Below are 13,451 nucleotides of genomic sequence, written 5' to 3' on the forward strand. Positions count from 1 at the left end.
TTAATCATTACTGCAACCAGTTGATATTTTTATGTATATGCATTGTAATGAAGTCACATTTTCCTAGGTATTTACTATAAATTCTGTTTACCAAACCTGCAAAGAACACAAACTGGATGATAACTTGTTTAATAATATATAAACTCAGAATATGGCAATCAAAGCAATAAAAAACAAATAGTATTAAAAATTATTGTTAGATGTACTATCAAATGTCTCAGGTCCAAACATCCTTTATGTGGCATTTTTATTTTAAAAATGAATCAAAAAAGAGTCACCATAGCATTCAGATTACTATAAATACAAAACTTGTTTCTTAATCTTTATGATGGTTGCATTAAGCTCTTGGAAGATGAAGTGGTATTTAATTAAACTTTGGAGTAGGGATGTGAAGTGGATCAGAATTTAACTTGGTTATTTGAAGAATATAGCTGCCTCTATAGAATTAGTTTTCATGATTTCATACTGATGAAGAAATTGAAAATATGAAATAATGCATACAATGCTCCATTTTCCTGGTAAAAAGCGTGAATTTGTCTATTGTATAAATTATGCATGGATTCATGGTCCCAATAAGGTCCTAAATATCAATATCATATAAACAATAGCAATGACTGAAAGGGAAAAAATTGTTTCATTAATCATCCTTTCTCTCTTGTTTTTTTCTTTTTATGTGTCACTTCACAAAACTCTCTTTTTTCTGCCAAAATGCTTACAGGGAGGAGGGGTATCAGGTGCTGCCCACAGTGGGGCAGACATTTCTCAAGGGCAGAGCAGATTCTGCACATTTTCCTCACCATCTGGGCAGTATTACTGTGACTGCCAGACACAAAATTAGGACTCTGCTTTTGGCTGAAGGTTAGAAGTACTATCATACAGGGACCTGTCTTTCCCATTGAAAACCAACTGATGATGACATCATTTTGAAAAGCCCATAAGATCAAATAAGATCTCATAAGCTAGTGGAAGCCAGACTTTTATCTTTTTGAAGATGTGCAGAATAGCATTTTGCTATACTTTATAATTCTATCTGTGGTATAACTTGGAGCCAGTTCAGTGATCATCCATAGGGTTTTCTCATTCTAAAGTGTTCTGTTGGATTCAGCATGATAATTAAGCTCTCAGTTGCTGAGAAGAGAATAGAGATGAATGTCCCTTGAGAGAGGAAAAGGGGTTTGCCCGTCATTAATACCTGCAATTAATGAAATGTTCCTGAAGGGATCTTTATCTCGTAGTCTGTGGCCAGAAGCACAGAGCATTCTCAAGATAGGATTTCAGACAAGTTAAAACTGTACTCTAAAGCTGATGAGCAATGCTAGAAATTGAAAGGATCCTCTGTGAAAACAAAAATAACCTGATACTTCTCTTGGCACCTTCAAGTTTCATAAAAACAGTCTGTTTGAATTAAGATGCTTTTATAACCATCCTTTTGAAATGAGTTATGGGGAAGCAATTTCTTTACCTGCTTGAATTTATTGCTAGGTTAGGAAAAAACACAGTTGGTAGACAGAAGTTAGTAATTTCAACCTCTTTAAAAGCAATCAATCTATTTGAAAGCAGTGAAGAGGAGGCTACCTTCAATATGGTAGCAGTTTCCCATGCTGCTATGAAGATCCTTAGTTGAACGGAAGCTAGTGCTCTCAATAAAATAGGTATCTATATTAAGTGTATTAATTATCTAAGTGTCTTTTAGCCACATTATTTAAGTCTAAAATTGACAAAAAGTAGGAATGTGTATGTGTTGCTGCAAGTTTCTCTCTCTCGTGCCATTCATTATTAGGGAACAGGTGAACAGTAAATCTGTACTCCATTTGTTTAATAGAGCTTTTACAGAATAGTAGGATGGAGAGGAGCTCATTGAGGAAACTACTAACATTTTTGTTGTGCTTCTTCTGACTAGCCTCCCATAGTGCCCAAAGTATCCAATGATGGGGATACTTCCAATTTTGAAGCTTATCCTGAAGATGACTGGAACAAGACACCTCCGGTACCTCCTAAAGATCTAGAAATTTTCAAGAACTTCTGAGTGTAACATCTACACTCAACAAGGTATGTCCAAATGTCAAGAGTGCCCTTGAAAACATTGCAGACCTGTGAGTGAGAACCATATGCAGAATTACATTTTCTGATTTATAATGGCTTGAGGTGACAAAAATCACCTCACAGGATTTGGTTTTCTACATTCATGAAGGTTTATTTGCTTACAAATATTTAAGTCCTTCTGTCCTTAAATTTTTTTAAATAGTGTGTAAAAAGAAATACCTAGAATGATTTGACAGATAAGGAAATGTGATAGTTTTTAACTGTAAGGTTTTACTACTCTAGAGGAATAAGGTTGTCAGATTAATTCTGTACCCTGGATATTCTCTCTTATAAATGTGATAGGTTGATACTTATTACTCAGTTCAAATAGTCCACCTTGAGTTTTGTGTTCTCTTTTTTTGTCTTAGAAACTGGAAGGAAATTGAAGTGCTAAGAGCAAGTCTGAAGAACAATGGAGTTCAGATATAAAGGAAGATTTTCTTTGTGGCTAAGAATGATACTGCATTCAGATATGTGTGTTAGTAAATGTTAAAAAAGATGGAGGCAGGCAGGAATAATTTTTTGCTGTAAACATTTGACCTTAGTTTATTAAATTGTAATAATGGTAGTCTGCTCTGAAGTAGACTAATTAAAATGATATTTTTAGGATTATTTTTTTTTAACTTATGGTTGAATTGAGTTTCCTGCTATTCCCAGATCCTTTTTGCATAGTTAACTCATAGACTTAATTTTATAAGTTTATACTAAAGTTGTGTAATTAAAAGCACAAATTAGTATATATGTATATAATGGATACAATACAACTAAAGCACAGGAATTGTGCAAAGATGTAAATTTTTGTACTTTGCAGAGTCTATGATTTTTATTTTTCAAATAATGTTTTTCAAGAAGTTCTTTAGGAATAAAAGTCTTAAAAAAGGATAAATGAGTTTTTCATCATCTTATATACATTTTATAATTCTTTGTAAAAAACAGAAATAATTACGTTTTAAAAAAGATTTGTACCTAAAATTTCCAATGCCTCACACTTACAACCATAGTACTTGAAAGCAGAAAGACCAGGGCATGTTTTATTGTTGTTAAAGATGTATCTTAAAGGCTAATTTAAGAAGTTCTGTTGCAATTAAGTCTTTTTGAAAACCAGAATTTTGAGTGATAATACCCTGTCTGAAATGAGATTCCTCACATGAAAACTCACTGTAAACATGCAAGTCAGTCCATCCTGATAAAAGGGCTTTAACTGGCTCTGACAGGAGTTCTTCCCTCACAAGTTTGTTGTCGTCTCCAAATGTAAAGCATGAGCCATAACAGACCTTTTTCATTAGCAAAATAGTTGTTGTTGTATGCTGAACACTTCAGAATATCAGAGGGAAGACTGAATATTTAGTACAGCCTTATTTTTCTCCTCCTTTTTTGAAATTGTCCCAGTCCCTGCTGCCAGCAATTTCATATGTACAGAGTTCAAACCCTAGATGCACAGAGTCTCTTTTTTCATCCTGTGTTAACATCTTTCTAGCAGCTTGAGCACACTTTTTTGGAAGTATATGCAATATTGCTTATTTTTAAGTAGCACTAAATATCAGTATGTGCATAAGTATGTATCTCTATATATGAATGCACAAAAACATGAAGGTAGATTGAATACTAGGCAGAATGTCTTTTTTTAGGTTTTTTTTTCATGTTTCATATTGTGAAACTTGTATTAATATAAGGGAGTTGATTTTGAAGTGCTTCAATTACAAAAAACACAATGGCATTTTTTTAGGATGTTGTCAGTTTAGATAACTTCTAGTGAAATTACCATATTTAGGCCTTTTTTTCTTCTCAGAACACATCAGCTCTCTGAAGGTCTACTAGTATGACTTCTGGCTCTACATAATACTGTTTTATTAGATCATACAGACAGTGTTTTCCAAAAACTACTCTCCGTATTTTTGATCTGAAAGCTATAAGAACTGTAGGCTGAAGATTTGTTTTTTTAAACTAAATCCTGAATGCCTACCAAGTAGGCATTCTAGTAATTGCTACTGAAATTACCATATTTATGATTTTATTGCAGATCTGTTACTGGAGTCTCCTTGTGGAAAAGTGATCTCAATTTTTTTTTTTTGTTTAAACAGTACAGAAGTGCTATTGAGAACCTGTAACTTCTAGGATATTAGATTATTTCTTCATAAAGCAAATCTTCCTAAAAGAGATTGTATAACTCTTGTCAAAAATGCACGATGTATAAAAAAAATCAGGATATTTCAAAATGAAAATTCTGGAATATCACAAAGCTGTCTTGATGTTCTGCAAGTTGATGGCCGCAGCTGCCACTCAGTGAATATTGTGTAGGAATGTATAATGAAATACAGGACAATCCATAGGAAATTACAGTTTTAACCTAGTGTAAGTACCTTATTCTCTTGGAAAAATGAATCTGGCCCACTATGTTTGTATCTGTGGAATTAGTTATTCTAAATCAATTGGAAAAACTGAAACACATGAAACTCAGCTTACTTTGTGTAAGGGGGAGCAAGCAGTTGGAGAGTTTTCTTGATGTGTAAGTGTATGGTATTTTATGGACTCTGAATACATACATCTATTTCTTATTAGAAAATTTACATACTACAAGAAAGTGTGCTAAATATAGGATTTTTCTTCAAATTTCAAAGCTGCTCTGTGTTTAAGTCTTCAGATCTGAGTAAATTAAGTTGAAATCGAGTAATTTACCTCAGTGGCGGTTAGAAGTTTTGAATGCTTGAACAACAGGAAATAGTGAATTTTCTTTCTATGACTTTTATCCATTGCTGGCAGTGGATGCACTGACACTCATTATGATGGAGACTAATGTAGTGAATACAATGTTATTAATAATGATAATCCACTGACTTTACATTGTTTCCGAGCCATGTGTACCTACGCCTAACTACCAACCTCATCAGCATGCTTTCTAGTACAGAACTGCTTTCAGGTTTTTTTAAATTAAAATACTGAAGTAAAAAGTAAAACCAAAACATTTTTGAAGCATTATTTTAAGCGATCAGTTATTTTCTCTACAGTCCTGGACTTAATGAGGTGTTATTACCTGGCTGTTTTATTTATTTGCACAAGTGAGTCTGCTTTAAGTCTTTACTGGGACTTCATGGCCTGCTAATGTAGTTCTGTCTGAGTGCTCATGCAGGTAAACACTGCACTAGGAATTCTGGATTTATGGGTTTTTTTAAAGAAGACTAGAAGATTTTTTTAGTTCCTATTCAAGTAGGGTGTTCTCTGAAGTTCATTTTATTTTGATTCTTTCTGTTAATGTGTGCTGTTGCATATAGACTGTTGCATAAGGACTGTTGTCTTGCAAGAGAGCCCATAGGCCTTGGATATTCTACATCAGTGAACAAGAATGTTAAACATTAAAAAAACAACCTTTATTTTTGAGTTTTATATATATATATTTTTAATTGCCCAGTCTGAGGTTTTAAGTGATAAACATGAATTGTAAACTCGATTGCCTTGTAACCAAATGATATAAATGCTTCATGATTTAAATGAAGAACATGCTGTAGATTTTCCTGTAAATGAGCTTGATCAATGAATATGTGTGCTACTGAGCTTTAACTAATGTGATCTTCCACTGTAGAAAGTCATTGTTATGGATCAAATATAGGTACTAAACTATGTTTAAATGGATAAACAGGGATTTTACAGTTTTGAAAGCAATGAAGATATGGCTGTTCCTCAGCCCATCTGCTTGCCATTCAGAAGAGTTGTGATGCAGTGCTTCCTATGCTATAGAATTATTTTTCAGCTTTCAATGACTGTAGCATGATTCCTTCTTGTACTGTACTGTGTACAGACTTCCCATGTTTTGCACTTTTCTATGGCAAACCTTGACTGCTTTATAAATACTCTGTTGTGTAGAACGTAGTGATAGTGGTAGCAAGCATTTGTGTGCTGCATAATCAGTTTGGACTGCTCGACTTGCGAGGTTCACCTGGGCTAATGTTGTGTGTTGCTGGTTGCTTGTTGTAGCTCATGTGTAAGTACTGTTCAAGTTACAAAGTCAGCCCTCATTGCACAATGAAAAATCACTGTGATCTGTACATAAACCCTAGTAAAACTTTATTGCTGTTTAATTTAATGTAATATCTGTCAAATCTGGATTCATTTAATAAACCTTTATATCTTTTCAAATGTTTAAATCTAGTTTGCTTCCATTTATGCTGGAAGGAGATTGGGGTTCTTCATCCAAGAAAATGGTGAAGGGGAGATGAAAGTAGCAGAAAAACAACTGTTCCTTCTTTTCACATTTTAATCCTTTCCAGAACAAGATGCAAGTATTGGAACAGATTTCAGATGGTGTCGAAGAAGCACCAAAAAGTACATTTTCTAAACCATTTCAGGTAGTGCACCAATAATCAAAAGTGTTAATTTGAACTTCTCATTAAACTTTGATTATATGACCCTAATTCCTTTGGCATTTTAACAACTTAATGACCTGAACACTGTCCAGAACACTCAGTTCAATGTTTCTTTAAGCATTGAAAAATATTTTTACAATGTCTACTGACTTACCCTTTATTTCATCTTCCATCAAAACTTGAAAAGTTCATTTTTAACAAAATTTGTTTAGCTGTTTAAATTCCTTCTCTTGGGTCAAATGTATTTTATTTCTTACCACCTAGGTATCATAATATGGTGATAATTACATAGTCATAGAACCTACTGGATACAGTTTGGGCTAGTTAGGGGTTCACTTTTTAAAGATGGATTTTTTTTCTGCCTGGCTTCATTATAAATTCTGTGCATTGATCTTTTTCTCTTGTAAACCACCATGTCATGTGCTTCAAGAGACTGCTAATGGAAAGTGAAGGAACACTGCAATGAGCCCTGGCAAGATTTTAGTCATGTCTTTGTCATGAATCAAAATAAATTTTCAGTTAAAACACAGGGAATTTTTTAATCGCAACAAGGAAGAATTTTGTTTGGTATCTTATTCATACCCCAGCCATGTGGCTGAGTTTTTGTTCATTTGTCCTGAGTGCTACATCTTTTTTGAATGCACATGTAACTCTTTTTATCTTTTCCAATAGAAGGCATTTAAAATACACTTTTTCACTCATTCAGGGCAGGTAGGTTTTGTTCACTACCCCCAAATCTCTCACTTCATGCTTCATTAGGCCTTTTTAAGGCAAAACACTCTTAAAACTGCATTTGACAGTAGCCCGCTGTTCTGTGACCCTCTGTTAACCACTAAAGGTATGATACTATAAGGAATGGTGGAAAGCAGCTGGCACTATTACATCTGGATCCTGCCCAGTACTTTGTGAATTCTTACATAATTCACAAATCAAGCCCTTCCACATGCAAACCCCTGCTAGCTGCTTCAATCTCAGCTGCAGAATTCAAGTGGCTTTTCACAGGGAAAGTAAAAGGCTCTTCTGCTACTCTCAGTAGAAGGCAACTCCATTCTGTCTTTCATGCTCCCTTTCCATCTACCCTTCAAAAAATCACCACATATGAATATGTGTCAAGCTTTGTATTTATCCTTGAAACCAGAAATACTGTAAAATTTTAATGAGCTGAATTGTACAATTTTCCATGTATCCAAATACTTTTCCAGTTTTGTGCAATCGTATTTCAAACTATTATTCTGTAAAAGTGCAGCGGTCAGCGGGGCTATTACACCAACTTTGACTTAAGGTAGGTTTCTCTGATTCACTGCACTTGTTTCAATGCTAATGAGTTGCTGGGGCTGTTGAGAGTCTGACATCTCTTACTGCAGATGTAGTTCAGGCCACTGAAGTCTGTGTTGCATCCCAAAACTGATATGTGACTTAAAGAACAAAAATGCAGGTCTGTCTTACTCCTAGTATGCAGAACTCTGTCGTGCCATGTAGGTGTGTCTCTATTGTACTTGTTTTTACATAGCCAGAGTACAGATAGATACCTTGAAAAGTGTAGTTGGTGTCAGATCAAACAACTAACCAAATTCAGATTTTTGTTTTTAGTTGTTCGCTGGGGTTTTTTGTTTGTTTGTTTTAGTTCTTCTCTCCAGTATGTTGTCTGTATTCTGGACAATTGCAATAAAGCAGGCAAATTAATGGGAGAAAAATATTTGGGGGGTGGGGGGGGAAAGCTTGATTTGGACTTTAATTCGAGAAGAAACTTGATATGCTTGACCAGTACATACTTGCAAATGTAATCTATCACTAAGTGTTGTAGTTCTGTCACTGAATGTTGTAGAAAAGATGGTGCCTGCTTAAGTTTATGCTGGCTTTTAAGTTAAAATTCCTGTTTTTCTCAATATTGTATCAAAAAATGTAGTTTTGGGAGTCAGATATTTTTTCTATTTAAGTCAGTAATCAGTCTAGTTTAGAGAATCCTTGGGACTAAAATCCCTTGGTTGGAGAAGGACAATCTTTACAATCATCATGCTCCTAATTTTCTGCCCAAGTGTAAGCTATGCAGAGGAGGTGGCCATGCTTTCATTGCCAATACTGTTGCAATTCACATGAAGAAAACAGCAGCTTGCTTGAGCCTGCAGAGCCTAAACTTAAATTTTTTCACCTTGAAGGACCAAGTCTCTTCTTAGAGCAGCTTTGAGAGAGTATAATTGAGCAACTTAACAAATATTAAGACAGGTATAGAAAAACTCTGCATTTTACAATGCCAACTCTTCAGAAGCTAAGCATTAGAGAGCTCAGTTTTTGATTTGGAATACAAAAGTAAAATATTCTGTGCTATTATGTGCTTCTGAAGTTTGGTGAAAAAATGCCAAAAATATGAAGTGTTTCAAATTGTGTATATAAAATCTAGTAGCTTCTTTGGCGTGCTTTTATTTTATCGGTTACAAAGAAGCTGTAGTTGAATTTAGGGCCCTCTTCTAAATCAAGATGCTTGTGAAGCACTATTGAAGTGAAGCAGTGCTAGCCTGTGTTAATATAGTAAATAAAACATTCACAAGTTGCATGTCTTCTATTTGTACTGATAACCAGTTTCCTTTGATGCATGTTAACTAGATGGCTTAACATTCTGTTGTTAGGTTTTGGTCAAGCAAATAAATAAGCAGCTAAGTAAACAGAAATAGGTATTTTTTTTCCCTGTTAATAAAGCTGAGCTGTCAGTTGAAAACGTAAATGCATTATCAAGGAACAGCAACCTCATGTAAATGCATTATCCATAAACAGTAACCTCTTCAGATTAATAAATTCCTGCTTTGAATGTGTTCAGATTTAGAGTTTTTCTTATTTTTCTTTTATTTTTCTCTGATTTTTCTGTGAATTCTTACTGGGCTGTGCCTTAAAGCAGCACTGCAGTCCTGTGCCATGGCACTTGCTCCTCCTGCCCCTCTGCCATCATCCATGTAGCAGCTGTAAGTGAGCCTGCTAACCCAGCTGATCTGTCAGAAATGTTTCCCTGCTGGCACCTGAACTTTGGATCAAAAGCGCTGCTTCCACCTAGCTTATATGAAAAGGAGTTTTCAAAAGCTGAGTGTGACTGAAGTCTTCTATTCTCTGCAGGTACTTGCCACCAGGGAGTGTGACTATTGTAATGTTCTGTAAAATAAAACAAAATTCTAACAGTGCATTTTGAACCTGTCTTCAAATATTTACATAAAGCTCATACATGTAATCCCCAGCAGAATCTTGATGATGCAACAAGGAAAGTGTGGTGGTGAGTCACTTAAGCAAATGTTGTTAGGGACTGAATCTGTGGTTTAATATCACCATCTGGCTATTGAGGAAAGGGAGATTTATAATAATTATAATAATTAGTAATTTTTTTAAAATAGATTTTCTAGGCAGTGTATCAGAACATGAGTGACCATTCCACTTGAGTCAGGTCTTTTTGCTGACTCTTGGTTTTGGATTTTGAATACATCTGAAGTCTGGTTTAGGGACTAGGTTCTGCCAGTAATTTTCTGGGGTACTTTTGGGGGCTTTTTGTTTGAGTTTTTTTTTAATGTGGCTCCTGATTGTTGACATGCAAAATATGGCAGAATTGAAATTATTACATTAATTTGTTTAAAATTTTAATTAATACACTGAACTGGCAACCAAACAAGAAAAGACTATGCATTCAGTTTAGGAATAAGATATTTACCCATAGCAAAGCTTAGGATGCAAACTATTTTAAGGTTGGAAATAGAGTAATATTGTCTAAATAATCAAGTATCATGATGGTGGGCTGATTTCAATTCTTCAGCTGGGGATTAACACTGGGAGCTACTAGATAAGGAAAAAAAAAGAGGAAGTTTCCTTCTCTTCCAACCTGTCAATAATTATGTAGTAGCAAAAGTGTAGCTATGGCACTAGCCAGTATTCAGGAGTGAAGCTGGGATATGTACAGGGCATTTCTCAAAACTGCACTCTGGCTTGTGGTGATCCCAAGCAGCTTGTCCTGTGTTCTGTATCAGGCTTTACTGGGGTGCTCTCATGTTGGGAGTCACTCCTGAGAACGGATTGTTTGTTGTTGTCACTCTAAATGCCTCTTGTATTACTTTGAAATATGTTTGATAGAAGTATAAAATCTTGCTTATTACCCCCAAAACCAAGGTTCACCTCAATAGAAAAGGAGCAGCTGAGTTAGTTGAGTTAATAGTATTAACCCTATCTTTTTTTTTTTTTTTGTTACACTATCTTCATGAAATATTAAATGGTTCAAATTTTGGCATGTGATGTCACATTCCTTAAGCAAAGGAGGCCTTGCAACTTTAAAAGATGGGGCTTTTTACCAATTTTAATCTATTTATGTGACACATGGAAGTTGCCAATACAAGACAGTTCTCAGCTTCTGAGTTTGCTGCGGAGTAAAAATCTTTTGATTCATGGAGTGAAATAGCCTTCACTAAGATAACTTCTCAGTCTAGGAAACAAACTTCCATTGGGCTTGTGGTGACAGACAAGAATTGGTGAATATTTTATATATTTCCAAGTATAAAATAAAAAGATTGAATGATCAAGCAGTGAAGTGATTATTTTTGTCAATGTAATTAAAAATTAAAACTAAATCGACTTTCTTATCATGCCAGTGCCAAAACCATGAGCAGTACCAAAAGTTACTTAATTTGTTGTGGTCTGTGTGCTGGATTTTCTATTTTCAAACTGTTGAAAAGAATAGTAATTAATACAATAAAAAATGCAAATGAAGGGTCATTGCCTTGTATTGTCTTTAAGCTTCTAGTGTATTCTGTACATTGAGTGGAGATGTCATCCTACTTGAAATAATTAATTCCATAAGTTTTCTCTCTAAATCTCTTTAGTTGATCTGAGATTGGCATAACTTCAAGCAACTAAAAGAAGAAAATCTGCAAGAGGAATATAGAAACAGTCAATGACATTTAGAACATATGTTGTCCAAGAGTGTGAGGGTTTTGTTGGGTTTTGGTTTCTTTTCTCTGCATAGGGCCATATGCATATGATATATTGGAAGCTAAAACAAAAGCCACCTTGAGACACAGCTTTGAGTTACAGTATAGTTTCATATATTGCCAATAAAGTTCTTGCATTTACTTTTCTTAGTTCCTTTTAAAGGCATCAATAGCTGTATTTTCCTGTAATGTTTTGCAAGTGCTTGCTTCATGTTCAAGCTTGTTTCCCTGTTGCCCCGAGGGTGACATTCAGTGGAGTTCACTAATGTTTATTTTATTGAAAAAATCCGTGATCCTGTTGTTTGTTTTTTTTCCTCAAAGTATTATGAGCAATAGCAGCAATACATTACAGATTCAAACAATGAATTATCATGAAAGACAATTAATGGGGAGACAAAAGAGAGAACACATCCTATCATGGTAGAATATTTAAAAGGATTTCCAGTAGCATGATTAAATTAAAATTCTTTCAAACAAGACCTTACAGATGTAAAGTTTAAGGAATAATAAATAAGATTTCTCCTATTAATGTCAATAGTTCCATTTACCCAATTTATCTCAGTTTGCATGTTTTGAATAGTGGGAAGTTAGTAGGGCTGTATGTAAGCGTCTGGGAAAGGAGGGTGTCTGGGTAATGTGAAAACCTTGCCTTCTACAAAATGCTCTAGAAATGTAACACTGCAGAACAAATATTTACCTGTGGCAAGAAGTGGGGAAAAAATATATCTGCATTGCATTTATTGCCTGGTATCACCACAGCACATTTAGGCAGTGTACCTTCCTTTGCTCACGGGGGTAAATTTTTTCAAATTGGAAAAAGGACTATGTGAAATAAAAATCTTCAGTACTTATTTCCTTTGATACTGTATCCCTTTCTATGAGAATAAAACCAAAACCAACTAAAAAAACTCCACCACCCATGCAGTAGTTGATTTAAGGCAGATGCAGTTTCTAGGGGTGGAGAGAGGACTTGAAACTAAAGAACAGCAATGTCTTGGGAATGGGAGAGGAAGTGTTATATCCTTGGGTTTGAAAGTTTTCTGTCAGAATCTCATGCAAGTACTTTATGTTACACCAGAGGAGCTCAGGACTTCAAGGATCAAATTAGGTGGATTAATTTGAAGCAGGGGAAGGAAATACTTGGGAAAAGTTTTGACTTTCACTTGACCATCTCACAGAAGCACAGGGAGGTTGAGGTTGGAAAGGCTCTCCAGAGGTCAGTTTGCCCAACACCCCTGCTCAGACAGAGCCATCTGGAGCCAAAGGAACAAAGCAAAATTTTGTACTCATCTTAAGAGACATTCTTAGAACTGTCCTCAAAAGCTGAGAAAATAAAATATACACTTCTCTTTTTTTCCTCTATTTCACTGAAAAATAAAGCATTTATTTTTAGATTACTATTTTTTTCCATTTTAAAGTTTTCTAAGCAGCCACTAATAACAAGTTATTATTTATTACTAATATAATTCATTGTTCTCACAACTTAAACTTCAGTGGAGTTTAAATTACAAAGTATGAATTTTGTTCAGTTCCTTGTGTTCTCAAATGCTACAGAAGGACTGTTTAACCTCTCTGGACTTAATAGAGGTCTGAAGTTGTGAAAGGGACCATGTGTTGGTGCCAGCTGCTGCACACTGGTTGCTCATGACAAGCAAGTCCTGATTAAAGGTGGTGCCGGATTTGCTGTCTACAGACAGCTTTGAATTTTCATTTGGAAGAAAAATGATTTTGTTGCTCAGCAAGTTCATGGTAAAAATTGTTATCTCAGTGATTTCCATGTGTAGAACCACATGGAAAGTAGTTCAGTAGTCACTAAATCTTTTTACCTCAGAGGTGTTCTAAATGGCCATGCCATTCAACCTCTGTTCTTTCAAGTGTGAAAGCTAGTGTGTCCTTCCTGTGGATTGCAGAGGCAGGTTGAAGTTAATGCAGGACTCAATTCTCTGAAAACTGAGAAACAAAACCTGGTGTGCTCACAAGTGGCTGGGTGTGCACTCGATCCAAAGTGCTGCTTGTTGTGCAAAACACGTCTCTATCAGACAGAGAAATTGCACAAGAA

At 35.1% G+C, this 13,451-nt stretch overlaps 1 protein-coding gene across 2 annotated transcripts in view; it reads left to right on the forward strand.

Moving 5' to 3' along the window:
• PRKX (protein kinase cAMP-dependent X-linked catalytic subunit) overlaps positions 1 to 13,451 on the forward strand; it is an 83,485-nt gene that overhangs the window by 50,028 nt on the left and 20,006 nt on the right. The window contains exons 8-9 of one of the 2 annotated variants that reach the window (XM_054654538.2): positions 1,901 to 2,049; positions 2,451 to 6,221. In XM_054654538.2, coding sequence (XP_054510513.1) covers positions 1,901 to 2,026 — 126 coding nt within the window. In that variant the 3' untranslated portion in view covers positions 2,027 to 2,049; positions 2,451 to 6,221. Of the gene's footprint in view, positions 1 to 1,900; positions 2,050 to 2,450; positions 6,222 to 13,451 lie in introns of those variants that run through there. The other variant, XM_077173304.1, reaches the window with a different exon arrangement.

The sequence above is a fragment of the Agelaius phoeniceus genome, chromosome 2 (assembly GCF_051311805.1).
Source record: "Agelaius phoeniceus isolate bAgePho1 chromosome 2, bAgePho1.hap1, whole genome shotgun sequence".
NCBI classification, from domain to species: domain Eukaryota; kingdom Metazoa; phylum Chordata; class Aves; order Passeriformes; family Icteridae; genus Agelaius; species Agelaius phoeniceus.